Genomic DNA, 20,541 nt, shown 5'->3' with positions numbered 1-20,541 from the left:
AGAACCATGTACGGAGGTTTGTGACTTTGCCCAGGAGACAGGGATCAAGACCATCCCCCAAAAAAAGAAATGCAAAAAGGCAAAATGGTTATCTGAGGAGGTCTTACAAATTGCTGTGAAAGAACAGAAGCAAAAGGCAAAGGAGAAAAGGAAAGATATATGCATCTGAATGCAGAGTTCCAAAGAATAGCAAGGCAAGATAAAGAAAGCCTTCCTCAATGATCAGTGCAAAGAAATAGGGGAAAACAATAGAATGGGAAAGATTAGACATCTGTTCAAGAAAATTAGAGACACCAAGGGAACATTTCATGCAAAGATGAGCACAATAAAAGACAGAAATGGCATGGACCTAACAGGAGCAGAAAATATTAAGAGGTGGCAAGAATACACAGAACAAGACAAAAAAGATCTTCATGACCCAGATAAGGATGATGGTGTGATCACTCATCTAGAGCCAGACATCCTGGAATGTGAAGTCAAGTGGGCCTTAGAAAGCATCACTATGAATAAAGCTAGTGGAGGTGATGGAATTCCAGTTAAGCTATATACAATCCTAAAAGATGATTCTGTGAAAGTGCTACACTCAATATGCCAGCAAATTTAGAAAACTCAGAAGTGGCCACAGGACTGGAAAAAGTTAGTTTTCATTCCAATCCTGAAGAAAGGCAGTGCCAAGGAATGCTGAGACTACTTACTGCACAATTGCACTCATCTCACACGCTAGTAAAGTAATGTTCAAAATTCTCCAAGCCAGGCTTCAATAGTATGTGAACCGTGAACTTCCAGATGTCCAAGCTGGATTTAGAAAAGGCAGTGGAACCAGAGACCAAATTGCCAACATCCATTGGATCATTGAAAAAGCAAGAGAGCTCCAGAGAAGTATCTACTTCTGCCTTATTGACTATGCCAAAGCCTTTGACTGTGTGGAGCATAACAAACTGTGGAAAATTCTTAAAGAGATAGGAATACCAGACCACCTGACCTGCTTCCTGAGAAATCTGTATGGTCAAGAAATCTGCAGGTCAAGAAGCAACAGTTAGAACTGAATGTGGAACAACAGACTCATTCCAAATACGGAAAGACTGTATTTTGTCATGCTGCTTATTTAACTTATATGCAGAGTACATCCAAAAAAAAAAAAAAATTAGAGTTAGGGTTAGGGCTGGATGAAGCACAAACTGGAATCAAGATTGCTGAGAGATGACACCACCTTTATGGCAGAAAGTGAAGAAGAACCAAGGAGCCTCTTAATGAAAGTGAAAGAGGAGAGTGAAAAAGTTGGCTTAAAGCTCAACATTCAGAAAACTAAGATCATGGCATCTGGTCCCATCACTTCATGGCAACTAGATGGGGAAACAGTGGAAACAGTGTCAGACTTTATTTTTTGGGGCTCCAAAATCACTGCAGATGGTGACTTCAGCCATGAAATTAAAAGATGCTTGCTCCTTGGAAAAAAAGTTATGATCAACCTAGACAGTATATTAAAAAGCAGAGACATTGCTTTGCCAACAAAGATTTGTCTAGTCAAAGCTATGGTTTTTCCAGTAGTAATGTATCGATGTGAGAGTCGTACTGCAGAGGGAGGTGAGCACTGAAGAATTGATGCTTTTGAACTGTGGTATTGGAGAAGACTCTTGAGGGTCCCTTGGACTACAGAGAGGTTCAACCAGTCCATCCTAGAGGAAATCAGTCCTGAATATTCATTGGAAGGACTGATGCTGAAGTGAAACTCCAATACTTTGGCCTACTGATGCCAAGAACTGACTCATTGGAAAAGACCCTGATGCTGGGAAACGTTGAAGGCAGGAGGAGAAGGGGATGGCAAGAGGATGAGATGACAGGATGGCATCACCAACTCAAGGAACATGAGTTTGAGCAAGCTCTGGGAGTTAGCGATGGACAGGGAGGCCTGGTGTGCTGCAGTCCATGGGGTCGCCAGGAGTCGGACATGACTGAGCGACTGAACTGAACTGAACTGAACTATAATGACAAGCCTCAGTCAGGGTATGTGTTAATTTCTTCCTTTCTGTCATCCACAAGTGGACAGAGTTCTGAAGAAACATACTTTAACAGTCAGGCAGAGGGGCATGATTCTGTGAGGCAAACTGTTCTATATGATTATAATAACAAAAGCAATTAAAGGCAAGTCAAAGAATCAGTTCTTACTTGGAGTCTGATTTGGCTTCCTCCCTACAACAAAACCTTTAGTTAGCTTCCACAGCTTTTGTAAGTGCAGTTATGCAAGGAATTGCGGGGGATACAAAGAATAATCCACACAAAAACTGACATGGAGGAATGTAAAAGCATACAGATAACTACAACATAGAATCGAGAGAGCCACAAGTAAGATTCATCAGAGTGTGGTGAATATTGACCTCGCTGCATCTCTCTGTCAGTGCCTCGTAGGGAAGGTGTATTGACCTTGTCACTGAACACTTAGCGACAATCTTCATTCAAAGCCTCCAGTCCTCCGCTCCCACAGGATCATAACAAAATTGATTGTATCCTGATACCCGATATATCAAAGCCCCTCATTGTTTTTTAATTAATTATTTATTAAATAAGTAGAAAATTTTGTCAATGTATTGCAAGCAAGAACTGGTTTTTGTGTTTGTTTGACTCAAAAATAAGATATATATGCCTAGTGGAACTTCAAAATAAATTTTATCTTATAAATAGCTCACAGACAACTAACTCAGTCATAATCCATTCTTCTTCACAAAACAATGTAATAAAACTGCAAATAGTTCAACTATGAAAATATCTAGGCAATAAACACCTCTAACCATCAAATAATAAGTAAGACTTCAATTCCTTCAACTCAATTGAAAGGCTTTCCTGCTGTGAAATAGTTTAATTGCTCACTATTCTTTGATCAAACTAGAGATAAATGCTAATTTCTAATTCATTCAGTATCTGCTCTATATTTAGAACTGTATAAAAGTTAAATATTGGTTATGTGAAGTGGAGCCAGGAAAAATGTGAACTCTAACAAATACTGTGAAATCATATGAAACCTGTTTTATTAAAAATATGAGACAAAAATGCTGATGTTCAAGACAGAAGAGAAATATTGTACGACATCCCCTATATGTGAACTCAAAAGAAAAAAAAAAAAAAAAAAGATACAAATGGACTTATTTACATTACAAAACAGAAAGAGATTCACAGACTTAGAAAACAAACTTATGTTGCCAGAGGGAAGGGATAGTTGGGGAGCTTGAGGTGGTCATGTACACACTAATGTGTTTAAAATGGATAACCAACAAGGAGCTATTTTATAGTACAATATTATGTGGTAGCCTGGACGGGGGAAGAATTTAGTGGAGAATGAGGGAACAGCTGAGTCCCTCTGCTGTTCACCTGAAACTATCACATTTAATCGGCTATGCCCCAATACAAAATAAAAAGTTCGAAAGAAAAAATAATGCTGATGTTTAGATTTATTTTTGGCAATATCATAGGAGCCTTGGAATAAAGAGACTTTTAACACTTACATATTTAGTATTCAAGTAGTTTGAAGTTAACAAAAGGACTAGAGGCATCCACCAGACTCACTCATAGATATATATATTACATACTCTTTCATTACTTTATCAGGTATTTGCAGTAGAGAAAGAAAATTTTTTAAAAATAATAATAATAATTAGAGTTGTCCTTAGTCTTTTGACCCCAACTCAGTTATCTAAGACCTTGGAGGTGTCTGTCTTGCTTTCCTTCACTAATGAAAGATGGACTATCACCAACCGGAATTGTAAAACATATCCTAGTAACTTAACACCTTGGATTTCTTTATTCAACAATGAAAATAGTAGCAACAAGTTTGCCTTGGTCTAAATCACTTTAGAAGTGTGTTCTTTCTTTTCTTCTTTGAAACTTTTTTTTTTTTCTTTTTTTGAGACACTTACCTAAATTTTCTTAAATTTTATGTGTACTAATAAATAGAAATAGTATCATTACATGCCTTCATTACTTGAAAATTTTGTAAATAGTTCTTAAACCTCTATCTTCCTCCACTTCAGTCCTGCTCTCCAGAATATGCCCAAGAAACTGGCAGAAATAAAAACAATGGTTGTAAAATTAGTATTTATTCCACATATCAGTGTGAGGTAGACATGAAGAAAGGTCAGGATAAGGGTTATTCTGAAAAGTAATTTTTATATCCAAATCTATATAATTGAAATGTTTGGAAGAAGAGAAGGATATGTCTCCTTATAATATGTCACATTGGCATACTGAGTATTTTATGTTAAAGTTTCTTAAGAAATAGCAGTGCAAGGAGGACATTCTGACAATATTTGTCTCCCTGAAAGCAAAGCAGGACATGAATCTTCCATGTGAAAAGAACTCTCCCTGGTCCAGGAGGATAGAAAGCATCATTATCACCAGAAATAGACACTTTAGGGGCCAAGAGGCTGTGTAAAACTACCACATTATTTACTCAGTAATTTGATATTCTCAGCCCATGCCCCCTTGCTTTGCAAATTCTTTACAGATTTGTAGTTTTCTTGTCTAAATGACAGCTCTCTTTGGTCATTTCTTTCAGCCTCTTTTTTTTTTTTTTTTTAAATAAGACTGCTTCACATACATTATTAAATTTGTTTTTTCTCCTGTTAATCTGTGTTGTGTTTATTTAATTTTTAGGTCAGCCAAAGAACTGCAAAAAATTCACTTAATTAAATAGTGAGGAGACCAGAAGGGGGAGTTCTCACAGTCTGCAAGCACAGCATAGCTTATCACCTCTTCTATTCTGGCAACAACTCAGCCAATGAAAAGCCATGGTCTCTTTATTTACTCTAACTCTCTCAACTTCTTCTTTCCCCCTTCTCTCTTCCTTCCCTTGCTTTGTGGGGACTTGCATATGACTCATCATGGGCTGTAGACCCCAAACTTCTTATCCCAAATAAACCTATTTTTATTTAGCAGTCTATTTATTTTAATTCAACAAATATGTATAATATAGTATCTTGTTACAAAAGATAGCTAATGTCACTTCTCAAGATTTTTTGATGTGAAAATGTGGAATAGCACTGATATTGATAGAATAATTCAAACAGTATTCTTGCTATGAGTCTTAATTAAATGTAAACCTTTTCTTTCTGACAATAATTTATGGGCTCTTGAATGGAAAAAAAAAAAGAAAAAAGAGAAAGAGTTCACTTAAAACTATCTATGTATAGAAATGAGTCTAATTTTTTTGTTTGTTTGTTTTAGGGTAAGATCAAAATTCTAATACAGAGTGTATCAGAAGTTTCAACAAAAGGAAACCCCTGATTTTTGTACTTCTCTGAACTTCCTTTCCTAGATTTTTTTTTCTCCTTTTCTCTAGAATTTATCATTGCCTCATTTTCTATTTATATTTAAAATAAATGGTGTGGGTACTAATGTTGCAAAATTTCTAAATAAAGTAAGTGACAAGCTTTTTTGTAATGTGGGCCTCCCAAAACTCTTCCAATTTATTTGAGAATAATAACATGTTCATATGCATAAAAAGAAACCTCACAACTACATGAAATTTGAATGATTTGTTTTGCAAATTAATCAAATCTTTGTACTTTAAGCAAAGCAAAGCCAATGCTGAGTAATGTTTAGTAATTTATCATGAGACTTCTAGCCTCTTAGAAATCATCTACTTTGAAGTCCACATTGATTGCTCATATTTCAACTTTCCTTATGACGTTTAGAGAATATATAGGGTTTTAATGGACACAGTTTACATTGTACATTAGTTAACATCAATACAATAATAAAAAAAGACTATAAAAGAATAATTTTAAATATATAAATATCATTATTCTACATAAATATAAGAATATAAATTGTATACATACAGATAGATAGATCTATGATGTTGTTTTTGCTTTAGTAGCAAAGTCATGTCCAACTCTGACTCTTTTGCAACCCCATGGACTATAGCCCACCAGGGCCCTCTGTCCATGGGATTTTCCAGGCAAGAATACTGGAGTGGGTTGCCATTTCCTTCTCCAGGGGATCTTCCCAACCCAGGGATCAAATCCATGTCTCCTGCATTGGCAGGCAGATTCTTTGTATTGAATCACTAGGAAAGCAAATATATATATACATTTTATATATTTGGCAATAAATGCTTAACAACCAGCTGAAAGAAGAAGCCCTGACTGAGGCAAGAGATAGATGGACTCCAGGTTATATATTTACAAGTAGCTTCTTGCTTATACTTTGAGATAGAAATGACAACAGGAACAGGATGAAAAGCCATACTTTGTCTCCTGTAGATACTGTAAGGTATTAGTAATCTCAGGGTCAAAGAGGGGTTAAGCCTTGGTTTGGTAAAAGGTAAGGAAGTTGCATATTTCTCATCCTTGGGGTCAGGGAGATTTTCCAAATTACACCTGCACAGAGTTTCCTTAGGAGAGGAGAGTGCTAGGCAATTAATAGTTTTGCTAACTTCGCAGAGCCCCTCACACTGAGATCCATCTTGACTAAAAGCATGCTTGCACACATAGGGAGAGCCTGGAGACAAATCAGATATGGGGTCAAAGCAGGATGACTGGCCAGAGGCAAACAAAGACCTGGAAGACTGCCCCCTTATAAATGATTTAAATTTCCCCTGGATATGACTGGCTGAGCCTACTCACCATGTATCCACACATATTTCTCTTAACAAACAGTTTATCTGTTTCACTGTTTTCCATCTCTTTGTTGAAATTCCTTTCCAGAGGGGATGAGAACCAGGGTAGTGCTGCAATCCAGGTTCAATCCCTGGTTGAGGAACTGAGATCCTGCTCCATGCCAGCACAGCCACGGTCACCCCACAGGGCACCAGAGAACATGACTTGAATCGTTTGTCACTTTCTGTACTGTAAATATCTCCCACCATGGCCACGAATGAGGTCACTGAATTCGGAGTTGGAAAGAGAAGCTCAAAACTGACCCTCAGGTAAACATGAAACATCTTTCCAGCCCCAATAATCCACTGTATTAAATATGTTATACATCTAAAATGTAGAGGAAATGAGCATTCTTCTTTATAACTTGTGGGAGTGTGACGTGTTGCAACAGTTTGGAAGACAATATGACATTATTTACTAAGATGAAAAGTATACTTGCATATATATTAATATATGTATATATATGTATATATGGGCTTCCATGGTGGCTCAGACAGTAAAGAATCTGCCATTTGTACATGCATATATACAATAATTATCTATTCATACACAACCAAGTACTGGTACTAAAGAAGTTTATGTAACACTGTAATGATATCAGAATATATTCCAAGTATTAGTTTCAGCACATTTTTGTTTGCCAACTTGCTTATCCTCACAAGAAACCTTTGTGGTATGTTTCATTAATATAGCCCTTTTACTGCTTAGGAAACTGACATACAGAGTATACACAGATTCACACAGCTAGGCAAGGGCAGAATTAGGATTTGAATTTGGACAATGTGGTTCTGAAGTTTATGGTTTTATCACTATACTACACTCCTTGCCTCTCATGAGAATCCTGAAATTAGCTATCAATTTTATGGCAAAAAACAAACAAAAAAACTTAAGTACAGTTGAATACATCGTAACATACCTAAATTTTGATATATTATATATTTTTGAAAGGATATAATCTGAAAACACAAAAAATCATATAATTTCCTGTAGTTAGTATTCACATTTTGTATTGCAGAATTTAAATTTATATAAACATTGCTATTACAGATGAAAGGCTTCCCTGATGGCTCAGATGGTAAAGAATTTGCCTGCAATGTGGGAGACCTGGGTTCAATCCTTGGGTCAGAGAGATCCTCTGGAGGAGGAAATGGCAACTCACTCCAGTATTCTTGCCTGGAGAATTCATATGGACAGAGGAGCCTGGCAGGCTACAGTCCATATGGTTACACTGACAAGACTAAGTGACTAACACTTTCACTTTCATTACCGATAAAATCAAATTGTCATTTAACTTCTCACCAGTTCCATTTCTTCCTTTCAAAGCTCCATGTATATCCTGTTATTTCATAAGTTTATCCTTGAAATGCCAAAAATTTCTGTCTTTCCCAGTTATGAGTAGTCTAGCAAATTGGATTCAAATTGTCCCAGATGTCTTCATAGATAGTTTAAAGTAGACAACAGGTCAGACGATTTATTTTATTTTATATTTCTTTTTAAAAACTCATTTTAAATAACACAATAGCAATTAGTTTTCAAATACATTTCTTAGCAATCTGACTTTCCTTTAAATTTTAGTAGAGATTTTGAGTCAGAAAGGAAAATCGTGTCTTTTCTTCACATTTTCCTTTACATAGGAAACAAAAAATGTTTCAGTGTTTTTGAAGAATTCTGAAGGGTTCTCTTTAATAGATTTTACTTTTTCCTATATCTGCAGTTTCTACTCTGTTCTCTGCTACTGAGCCCTAAGACAAACCAAATTGGAAAACAAAGCAAAACAAAACAAAATATTTTTGAATGAAAGCCTAGCAAACTGTCATCAAGAACTAGTTCTCTAACTATAACTACCACCACAAGTATACTACACACACACACACACACACACACACACACGCACACACACACACACACATTTATGTTCTTTCTACTGAAATATCTCCAAAAAAGAGAAAACATGGCCACTTAGGGACACTTGGTTGCATATAAGCTTGTTAAGGACAACTGGTGGAGGATACTTTTTCTTTCTCTTCTAAAACATTGGAAAAACAACCAAGTTTCAAGAAGGATAGATTTTAAGGACAGAGGGAATCTGAGTCCTTGGTGATATACTTGAACTGTCAAATCAACCCTTGAATCACATAAATTTAACAATTTTATTAAAATAATGATGATAATAATGATAATAACATTATACAAGCAACCGCTCTTCAGGTTTTGTAATTGCTGCCCACATATAAAGATCATGTTCATAGTAACTTATACGTCTTGAGCAACCAGTAGTAAAAGATAAATGATTCAGTAAGTGATTCAATAAATGATTCAACAGTTCTCTACCTTTAGTGTACTTTGAAGTTCCCTGGGGAGCTAATAAAATTGCAAGTGTTCCACTTCTACCTTCTGAAATTTGTATTCAGAGGGTCTGAGGTTGGGTCTAGGAATCTGCAGTTTTAACGCACTCCCAAGGTGATTCTGGAGAAGGAAGTGGCAACCCACACCACTATTTTTGCCTGGAGAATTCCATGGATGGAGGGCCTTGGTGGCTAAAGTCCACAGGGTCACAAAAAAGAGCCGGACACAACTAAGTGACTAACACTAAAGGTGATTCTGCTGCAGTTGTTCAGTCAATCATCCTTTGAGAAATACTTCAGTATGAGCTAAAAACAAATCATTCAAGAGGTTGAGTGAGTCCAAGACTGGAGAATACAGTGAGTGGGGATAATCTCCCCATTCTATTCCACCCCATTCCTCATCCAGAAGAATACAATATACAAATTACACTGAGGGCAGGGCTACCTTGTTGAGGCTGTAAACTTATAGTAAGCACATGCATTCTAGGTGAGTTCTGTATTTCATAAATTCAGAGGAGAGAAATAAGAGAAACTGATAACTCACATTAGCTTGGATGATGACAAAGTAGCGAGTCTTATCTTCATAGTTGAGTCTCTTCCTTAACACTACATTTCCAGTCAACATGAGGGGAATTTCAAAAGTGTCATTGGAAGCCTGCAAATAAGATACACATCTGGGATCAGTGGAACAGAAGATAAATTAGATAATCTGATATTTCAGCTTAGTCCCCTTGAAAGTTATAGACAACATGTTCATCATCTAAAAACAGAATGTGAATGTCAGCTTCAGCTTTAATGTTCTTATTTCCAAAAATTTGTCATTCTAATCAGTAGGTCTTACTTTGATGATGATATCTAGGAAACTTACTTCTTGCGATAGTTTTTCACATATTATTAGAGTTACACATAAACATCCCCAGAATATATCTAAATCTAAGCCCAGATGTCTGAAGATCTTCCCTATTACCATATCATCTTTTCACAATTATTTTAATCACCAAAGAGTTCAATTATTACAATTTATGATTTATCATAATATTCCCTTATGACATTGGAGTCCATTCTATATTCTCATATTTTCAAGTACTGTATTAAAGATATATAACTATTAACTTGAAACTGTGTTTTTGTGAAAAAGAATGTGGTATAGGTTGTTTTTGTTTGTTTTTCCAAGCCTCAGATCTGCTGCCCTTACCCTAACAGAGACTGTGTTTCTTCTTGGTAACATGCAGTTCATAAGGGCAACCTCCAAAATGCCGCCAACCAGTGCTCCTCTGGTGTTAGCAACTCTCAGTGTAAGACAATACAGTCATTCCTCAAGAGGATATAATTTATAAGATCTGTCTCTCATCCTTAAAAAAGATTTTACATCACTTTTATGTTTTAGTGCCATTTTGAAGACTGATAAAATAGTCTATTTTAGCACTGGAACTTTTTTGGTTGACTGTTTTGTGTAGTGGTAGGTGGGTGTGTGATTGCAGATACCACATGAAATGCTCAGATACATATTTCAGAGAAAGGAGTGGTGGGAGGAGGCAAGACAAAGCAGGAGGAAGAAGGTACAGAAAGGAAGGAAGAAAAGAGAAAAAAAGAAAGGATATGCACGTGTGTGGGGGGAGGGAGGTGTTGGTGTGTCTGTGAGTCTTTATGTCCTCAGCTGACACAAGGGGAGTTACTTAGGAACTGAAATTTAATGTGAGAACAGTTGCTCCAATCTAATCTTCCATCTCAAGTTCATTCAGGGGAATGTAGGCAAATTAACCTTCAATATCTAGAGTCATGCTCTCGCTCTCTCCATCTTTACCTCCCTCTCACCCTGACTCCCTCTCTTTCTGGTACATACGCACATTCAGCACACAATTGAAACATATTTTTAAATGATTTACTCTTGTGCTCATGCAATTGACTTTACAAGTCTTCTTGCATACAGTCATTTAAAGAAGTAACATTTTAAAATGCAAATTTTAAAAAAATGTACCAAGTGAGATATTTACAACTAAAAACAGACATTTGACATTTTCCCTACATTTTTACCTATTTAAACATTGTGTGTCTGTGCTTAGTTGTGTCTGACTTTTGCCACCCCTTGACTGTAGAACACCAGGCTCCTCTGTAGATGGAATTTTCTAGGCAAGAATATTGGAGTGGGTAGTCATTTCCTGCTCCAGAGGATCTTCCCAATCCATGAATCAAACTCACATCTCTTGCATCTCTTGTATTGGCAGGTGGATTCTTTACCATTGTGCCACCTGGGGAGACCTGTAGGTCTCTAAACTAAGACAGGGAGTGTAAAAATGGTTTAATCTAAATATCTAAGTTAGTTATAGGGGATACTTCAGTAAATAATTGCCATATACACTAGAAAACACAACTCATTGTGTTGTTACAGGGTTATTAACTGTCTAACACAATTACTACAGAGCCATATATCAATTTTTAGTATAGTTATGAAATATATGGTGGATTTCTTACCCCAAAGTTCTTGGTGTCAGAACTCCGTGAGTTCAGGTAGCTGGTAGCTTTGTGCTTTAGGGGAGGCTATCCTCTAAGCAGGGATTCCCAGGTGGTTCAGTGGCAAAGAATCCACCTGTCAATGCAGGAGACACAGGTGGGATCCCTGAGTCAGAAAGGTTGCCTGGAGAAGGAAACGGCAATCCACTCCAGTATTCTTGCCTGGGAAATCTCATGGACAGAGGTGCCTGGCGGGCTACAGTCCACGGCGTTGCAAAGAGTTGGACAGGACTGAGTGACTGAACAGGGACACATATGCCCCTAAGTAGAGTGAGTTTTGGCAAATCGACTCCAACCTTGGACATTCCACACCTTACCAGTGACTGTTGGAAATGTACCTGGGATCTAATTCTAGATAATCTGAAGGACTTTTCTTAATTGTAAAGAGAGAGAGACACACAGGGGAATATATTTTTCCCCCTTTTCTTCTTATAGATGCTTCTATAAGGATATAAAACTTGGAAATGTCAGCAGTCATTTTGGAACTACTGGTACAGTTAATCTAGAAGTAAACAAAATGCCGAAAATGGAAGAGCAGAAAATAGAAAAAGGTCATTTCTGTGATATCTCTGAGTTGCTTAACAAATCCTGATACCACCCCTTCTCTGAACAACCTGTTATGAGAGATAACCCATGACTTTGTTGGCAAAGTCACTTTAAATTGTTTTCTATTATTTGCAGCTAAAAGCGCTTTGATACATGATTATCTCCTGTCTATGTGTCCTCATCTTGTAGTCCCCTCTCTTTTCCATTTATGCCATGACTCTTTACAGGTGACATTTGCTTTTAATTTTCTCCTGCCTAAAGATCCTATCCCTCATTTCTCTGAGTTATAAATTCTATAAATCCGACTCAGTAAAATCTTCTTTGTCATCCAATTTAGGATTACATCTTTGATCTTATGATATATTGTTTTTTCCAAACAACATTTGTTATTTGTGTATTTTCTGTTTTCCCTTACAGATTTCTCAAGGATCTCAGTCTATGAGCTGGAGATACTTACCTTGATGTTTCTAGTCAAGTAACGTAATGCATGTTTGTGATTCTGTTTTAGTTGACAATTGTTATTAGTAGAATTATTATTAACATTAGTTAGTAATTAGGGATTTTATTGCTAATTAAGGATTGTCATTGTTCTTAAGAGCACTTTTTGGATGGAACATCCATCTTCACTGCAGCATGCAAAATTTTTTTAGTTGCGACACATGGACCCTAGTTCTCTGATCAGGGATCAAACTTGGGCCCCCTCCATTGGGAGTGTGAGTCTTAGTCACTGGGCCACCAGGGAAGTTCTTAAGCTCCTATAATACATCTTTGATTAAACCTGATTTTTATTTTCTAAATCACTCTTTTATAGATATCTGAGATTTTCCATGTGCTAGAAGTTCCATCAATATTTATGTTCCAAGAAACATAAAGAGACTATCAGCTTTAAGATCAATGCTGTTTATAAATTATTGTATATGAAAAGCCTTTGTGTTAAAATTAGCTAAGTTATTAATAAGCAATTATTTATGAAGTGTGCATTCTGTCTTGAAAAAATAGAATAATAATCATGAGAAAAAGCAGAAGCAAAATGTAGGTAAATGCTTGGGATGCTCTTTATTTTTCCTCTAACAAATAGAATATTGGGGGGAAAAAAAGACAAATATTGGATTAGATCAACTCAAATAAATGCCCTGCTCTAATGACATTTCTAGAGTTCTACCTAAGGAGGAAAAAAAGAGCAAAATTTAGTAAGAAAATATATTTTTTTAAATTGCTATATGATAAGGTGATGTGACAATGTTTATCAAAGTTTAGAGTATATAAGGATCATAGAAATGTATCACTTATATTCAGATTCTGAATATCTATTCCTCCAAATTCCAGAATTCTCAAACATTCTGTATTTCTAACAAAACTCTTGGGTAATTCTGAAGTAGAAGGTTTAGATTTTACTTTGAGAAAAAATAAACTAGAAGATAGAAAGGATCAAGTTAAGTATATAAGAGTTTTGTCATTTAATTGTGAACTCAACTCAATAGTGAGCTCTTGAAATACATTTTAAAAATATTCATGTATTTGACCCCACCAGGTCTTCATTGAGGTATGTAGAACCTTTTTAGTTGTAGCACATGGGCTCCAGTTCTCTGATCAGGAATCAAACTCGGGCCCCTTGCATTGGGAGCATGAGTCTTAGGCACTAAACCACCAGGGAAGTCCCTAAGCTCGTGTAACACATTTTTAAGATGGACAATTCTTTCATTTTTCTTTATATGGGAGTTAGTTATGTTAAATTGGGATGGACTTTTAAATATAATAATAAATACTAATATTTATTATTATTTAAAGTCTTTCTTTATGTTAAACTTTGAATCCAGGTCTTTTCACTGAGTCTGTGACATTTAAAATGTATAACATGTATGTACTTTTGAAGTCAAACAGAAACTTCTAAATATAATTTCAGAGGAAATTGGTTGGAACAAGGTTTCGCAAACTACATTATAATTTTTCCTGTGTCCCTAAATATGCATATGCATATTTGTGTGTGTTTCTGTAGCAGGTAGGAATGAGTTTGTAGGAAACAGAGAAACAGTGAGTGCTGGTATTTTACTAGGAGCAAATTAGTGTTGCTGTATTTCCCAATGAAACATATCTGCGCCTTGTTCCTGTCATCAGATCACCAGGAAATAAGATCCTATAACTTTTCAATACTCTGATACAGATAAATGTGTGTGTGCTCATGCATATCAACAGTATCTCAGTCTTGGACTTCGTCAAAGACCTGTTTGAGTTGGGAGGGGAAGAAAAGTCTATACCCGCCTTCCCTCTACCATTCATCTTCCTCTCCTTTTATCCTTAGTGATTTGTTTCATCAGCAAAGGAGAGGAGTATAGGAGCACTGCTGCTGCTGCTGCTGCTGCTAAGTCACTTCAGTCGTGTCTGACTCTGTGCGACCCCATAGACGGCAGCCCACCAGCCTCCCCAGTCCCTGGGATCCTCCAGACAAGAACACTGGAGTGGGTTGCCATTTCCTTCTCCAATGCATGACAGTGAAAGTGAAGTCTCTTAGTCGTGTCCGACTCCTAGTGACCCCAAGGACTTCAGCCTACCAGGCTCCTCTGTCCATGGGATTTTCCAGGCAAGAGTGCTGGAGTGGGTCGCCAGTGCCTTCTCCGGTGTAGGAGCACAGTCATATCCTTTTCCTTAAGCCACCTACATTTTTTGGAAGTAAGTCCCTGACCCACTTTCTGTTAATTTTGGACACTACTCTATAAAGCACACATTAGCACAGGTTTACTTGGGTGATGAGAATTTAAATGCTGACCTCTACCTGCCTAGTGCTATTAAATAGGTATTCCAATGATGACTAAGCCTTTTAATATCCACAGGCCCCAAGCATCTGGTCTCCATTAGGAAAGGTCCACTCACAACTTCCTGGCAGTTTAGTATCTCAGTAACTAAACTGACAAATCTCCATTGAGTAAATGGGCATATATGGCAGTTTAAATTATTTTATCACTGCTGGAAGTATGAGAAAAAGTGTAGGAGGCATATATAATGCCCACCCTCAACACACATACTCTCACTGACTTAAGCAAAGAAGGAGACAGAATGTTGACTCTATCAATTCCATGTTTCTCTGGAGCACACTCATTCCCCTATGACCCTCTTTATTAACCTGTGCGAAGCTGAATAAGTACCAATAGAGATAAAATAACACCTCTCCCCTAGCCATTTAAGGAGGTGTTGAGTTCCAGAGATGTAGATGATCTGGAAACAGAGAATGACATACTTTGAATTATCTGTTCTCAGCTGAGAACTCTGGTCATCCATCATTTTTTAATAATCAGGAAAGATTCTGTTTGGCTTCTCATATTCATGCTACATTTATAAATATTGTTTTTTATATTCTCCATTCAACTGTAAGGACTAGAAATTCAATTCAAAAGCAGAGAGATTTGGTTTTGAGACCTGCACACACAGAGACACACACAAACACGTACATATATATTTCCTGGTCCTAATGACAGGACCAAGGCACAAATAAGTTTCACTGGGAAGTACAGCAACACTAATTTGCTCCTAGTAAAATTCCAGCACTCTGATGATTGTTTCTCTGTTTCCTACAAACTCATTCCTCCCTGCTACAGAAACACACACAAATATGCATATGCATATTTAGTAATACAGGAAAAAATACAATATACTTTATTTCCTTGTCTTAGGTAATTGTATTTAGAAGTTTCTGTTTAACTTCAGTAGCACATGTATATTGTAAATTTAAAATGTCACAGACTCACAGTGAAAAGACCTGGGTTCAAAATTTAACACAAAGACTTTAAGCAAAAACCTAATGGTTATTGCAGCCATGAAATTAAAAGACGCTTACTCCTTGGAAGGAAAGTTATGACCAACCTAGATATTAAAAAGCAGAGATATTACTTTGCAAACAAAGGTCCATCTAGTCAAGGCTATGGTTTTTCCAGTGGTCATGTATGGATGTGAGAGTTGGACTGTAAAGAAAGCTGAGTGCCAAAGAATTGATGCTTTTGAACTGTGGTGTTGGAGAAGACTCTTGAGAGTCCCTTGGACTGCAAGGAGGTCCAACCAGACCATCCTAATGGAGATCAGTCCTGGGTGTTCATTGGAAGGACTGATGCTAAAGCTGAAATTCCAATACTTTGGCCACCTCATACTAAGAGTTGACTCACTGGAAAAGACCCTGATGATGGGAGGGATTGAGGGCAGGAGAAGGGGACGACAGAAGATGAGATGGCTGAATGGCATCACCGACTTGATGGACAGGAGTTTGAGTGAACTCTGGGAATTAGTGATGGACAGGGAGGCCTGGTGTGCTGCAATTCATGAGGTCGCAAGAGTCGAACACGACTGAGCAACTGAATTGAACTGAACTGAATTAAACATGAATGTTCATTATTTTAAATAATAATAATATGACTATGGTGCCATGTGACTATCCCATATAATATATTCTGTAAAAAAAAAAGTATCAAAGTGTAAGGCGATATTTTTAGTAAACTATCTAAAAGTAAGCAATATTATTTTTGCTTAGCCCAGATATTTTAGTAATATCTGAAATTTGTACTTTGACCTATATACAAAACTACTTCGAGATAATGATTTGTTAAACATTTTTTTGCATTTAAAATGTGATTTTATCTTCCTGATTCATGAAATTCAAAAGAATTACACCCCTTTACATTACAGAATAAATGATGGCTCTCTCTCTCTCTCTCTTTTTTTTTTTCTATTCAATTCCTTCAAAATTTAAAGAGAATCAAGCATATTACAAAAGAAGGACAATCTACTGAGGAGGAGATGATGAAAGACCCCTCTACTACCTCCAAGAAAGAAGTAGCCCAAGCATTTTACTTAAATGTCCTAAGTGCTCTTCTGAGTGGCAGTGGGATTTAATAAAAATGCTGTGCTGCTTTCAGTCCACTGGACACTGCTATAAGGGATATTTACTACTTTGGGGAAAAGCACTTGAAATGCAGAATAAAGGTCACCTAAGTCTGGCATAAAATAATAAAAGATCAAGATAAGAAAACAAATATGATAATCTATTGTATGAACAGTCTTATCAATCTGTTAATAATAAGATTTCTCAATAAACTATCAGAATGATACTTAACAGAACTGCATTTTTCTGAGTAAGATAAGCTCTCTAAAATTAAAAATTCCATAGAATATTTGAAGACAAATTCTTCTCTTTTTTTCTGAATTTTTCTTTTCACTTTTAAAAATACAATTAGTTCAATAAGGTATCACTTCACATCACTCAGAGTAGTCATCATCAAAAAATCTACAAACAGTAAGTGTTGGAGAGAGTATGGGAAAAAAAGGAACCCTCCTACACTGTTGGTGGGAATGTAAATTGGTGCAGGCGCTATGGAGAACAGTATGGAGTTTCCTTAAAAAACTAAAATAAATATGATCCAGCAATCCCACTCCTGGGCATATATATGGAGAAAACCATACTTTGAAAAGATACATGCACCCCAGTGTTCATTGAACGACAGTTTACAACAGCCAGAACATGGAAGCAACCTAAATGTCCATCAACAGAGGAATGGATAAAGAAGATATGGTACTTATATACAGTGGAATATTTTTCAGCTATTAAAAGGAACCAAGCTGTGTCATTTGCACAGACATGGATCAGCCTACAGGCTGTTATATAGAGTGAAGTAAGTCATAAAGAGAAAAGCAAATATTGTGTATTAATGCATATACTTAGAATCTATAAAAATGGTATGTGCTGTGCTTAGTCATGTCTGACTCTGTGCAACCCATAGACTGTAGCTTGCCCAGCTCCTATGTCCATGGAGATTCTCCAGGCAAGAATAATGGAGTGGATTGCGATGCCCTCCTCCAGGGATCTTCCCAACCTAGGGATCAAGCCCGGAGATTGAACCCAGGTCTCCCACATTGCAGGCAGATTGTTTACCATCCCTGCTACCATGGAAGCCCAAGAATACTGGAGTGGGAAGCGTATGCCTTCTCCAGAGAATCTTCCCCACCCAGCTGAGCTACCAGGGAAGCCCAGAAAATGGTATAGATGATCCTATTTACAAAACAGAAATAGAAATATAGATGGAGAGAACAAACACATGGATACCAAGGGGAGGGGAATGAATGAAGAGATTGGGATTGACATAAATACACTACTATGTATAAAATGCATAACTAATGTGGAACCTACTGTACAGCAAAGTGAACTCCACTTGATGCTCTGTGGTGACCTAACTGGGAAGGAAATCCGAAAGAGAGGGGATGTATGTATACATCTGGCTGGTCACTTTGCTATACAGCACAAACTGACATAGCAGTGTAAAGCAACTATATGCCAATAAAAATGCCAAAAAAATACTTTGCATTACAGTAGAGCAGAAGTTACATTTGTAAATTTCCACAAGGATGACTTGGATAATGTAGATGAGTGACACGACGGAGGTAAAGTGGATATACATATATTGTCTGTATGATAGAAGTTTGTTTATGGGAAAACAATTCAACTCTAGCTGATTGTTGGCTTATTGGAAATCAGGACCAGGGTTGTCATTTTTTTTTTATTAAGAGAGAAGAGAAAACTAAATTTGAATGTGAAATTGGGCTTCCCTGGTGGCTCAGACAGTAAAGAATATGCCTGCAATGTAGGAGACCCAGGTTTGATCCCTGCATCGGGAAGATCCCCTGGAGAAGGGAATGGCAACCCACTCCAATAGTCTTGCCTAGAGAATCCCATGGACAGAGGAGCCTGGTGAGCTACAGTCCATGGGGTCACAAAGAGTCGGACACACTGAGCAACTAACATCTTCAATTTTAAATAAACTAATTTTAATTATATAAAATTTATTTTAAAAATTATATTGTGTTTGCAAAAGCCAGAAGTGTCCACATTTTGAGGTTACATGTTTTCCCAGGTGGAACTAGTGTTAAAGAATCTGCCTCTAATGCAGGGGACATAAGAGATGTGGGTTCGATCCCTGGATTGGTAAGATCCCCTGGAGAAGAGCGCGGCAACCCATTCCCATTCTTGCCAGGAGAATCCCTTGGACAGAGGAGCCTGGTGGACCATAGTCCATTGACTTGCAGAGTCTGACATGACCAAAGTGGCTTAGCATGCACACATTTGTAATACATACAAGTTTGGTTTGACACTAAGAAATAAGCTAGATAATATAATTATGCTATTAATTATAAGCAGAATTTCTAGATATTTAATAATTTGATAATATGAATATCATAAGATAGTGTCCAAGAGATTTTACATGAGAAGAAACTGGTGTTGATCATTAAGTCTCTATGATGATTAAAGTTGGATTCACTTTATAAGAATGTGGTTTGGTTAATGCTTACTCTTTCAACACACACACTCAGTTAAGTGCTGTCATGACGTCTTAATCTTTTGCCTCACCAATTAGTCATGACCAAATAATTTCTTTCTTTATTCTATAGTAGTGCTAGCTTGCTAAAGTACTTTTTTTTTTTCTTTTTTTGCAATTTGGAAACTGCATGTGACTGACTTATTTTATCTGTAGGTAGTAAAAGGATATGATATTATATTTCATGCTGAGCCCACAAATCCTTGAAAAGAAGAAGCATTCAGAAGGAATTATTGCATAGCTAAAAAAGTATTTCAGCCTCTCAAAAATTCTAAGATATATCTTCCAAGTAATACATTTTTTTTTTCTCACAATATATCAAACCTTGGATAAGTTTCTTTCTTTTATGCAACATAATAAATATTTCCTTAAAATACATGACCTGACCATCCTCTACTTTGTGGGAGTTTCATTTTTACAAACTGAGGAGTAAAGATTAGAAAATGACCCTCATAAAATATAAGCTAAAACATGCACATGCATACAATTGATTATTCTAAAAATCTAAATAGTAAGAAAATAAACGGTTTAGAAATATTCTGTATAGTCAGCTCCATGTTTCTATCTTTTAAAAAATGTTTCTCTTGCCCTCTTCTCTTCTGTTTCTTTTATCTTTTCCACTCTACTTCTGTGTAACACCTTACATCATTATTGTCCTTTTCTATCACATTCTCATTATCTCTCCATCTCTTGGCTCCATTGTGTCTGCCTATAAACATGTGGAGGCATAGTTTTTAGGGGAAAAACAAAAACAAAATCTCCCCAAATCTTAAACCCTGCTATACTCACGGGCTTTTGGTGTTTTCCTTTTGCTCTCCATTTTTTTTTTCTTTTTGAAAAAAAATTTTTTTAAATTTTTTTTTAATTTAATTTTAAAATCTTTAATTCTTACATGTGTTCCCAAACATGAACCCCCCTCCCACCTCCCTCCCCATAACATCTCTGTAACACAAGTGCTGCAACTATTTTATTAGAGCACAACAGAGGAAGAGTGGAGCACACACTACTCAGAAAGCAAGTCCTGACTCTCCAGCTTAGAAATAGCTGTGTGTTAGGTGGCATCACTGATTCAATGGACATGAACCTGGGCAGATTTCAGGAGATAGTGAGGGACAAAGGGGGCCTGGGGTGCTGCAATCC

At 36.8% G+C, this 20,541-nt stretch overlaps 1 protein-coding gene across 14 annotated transcripts in view; it reads right to left on the bottom strand.

Moving 5' to 3' along the window:
* The window catches only part of PCDH15 (protocadherin related 15), an 874,382-nt gene that overhangs the window by 488,435 nt on the left and 365,406 nt on the right, over window positions 1–20,541 (bottom strand). For 13 of the 14 annotated variants that reach the window (XM_068961317.1, XM_068961319.1, XM_068961315.1 and 10 more), the window contains one exon: window positions 9,540–9,650. The exons of the other annotated variant lie outside the window; for it this stretch is intronic. In XM_068961317.1, coding sequence (XP_068817418.1) covers window positions 9,540–9,650 — 111 coding nt within the window. The remainder of the gene's footprint in view (window positions 1–9,539; window positions 9,651–20,541) is intronic. 14 annotated transcript variants of the gene reach the window in all.

Source organism: Capricornis sumatraensis, chromosome 23 (genome assembly GCF_032405125.1).
Source record: "Capricornis sumatraensis isolate serow.1 chromosome 23, serow.2, whole genome shotgun sequence".
In the NCBI taxonomy this organism is placed as follows: Eukaryota; Metazoa; Chordata; class Mammalia; order Artiodactyla; family Bovidae; genus Capricornis; species Capricornis sumatraensis.
This window is presented reverse-complemented; position numbering and strand designations above follow the sequence as displayed.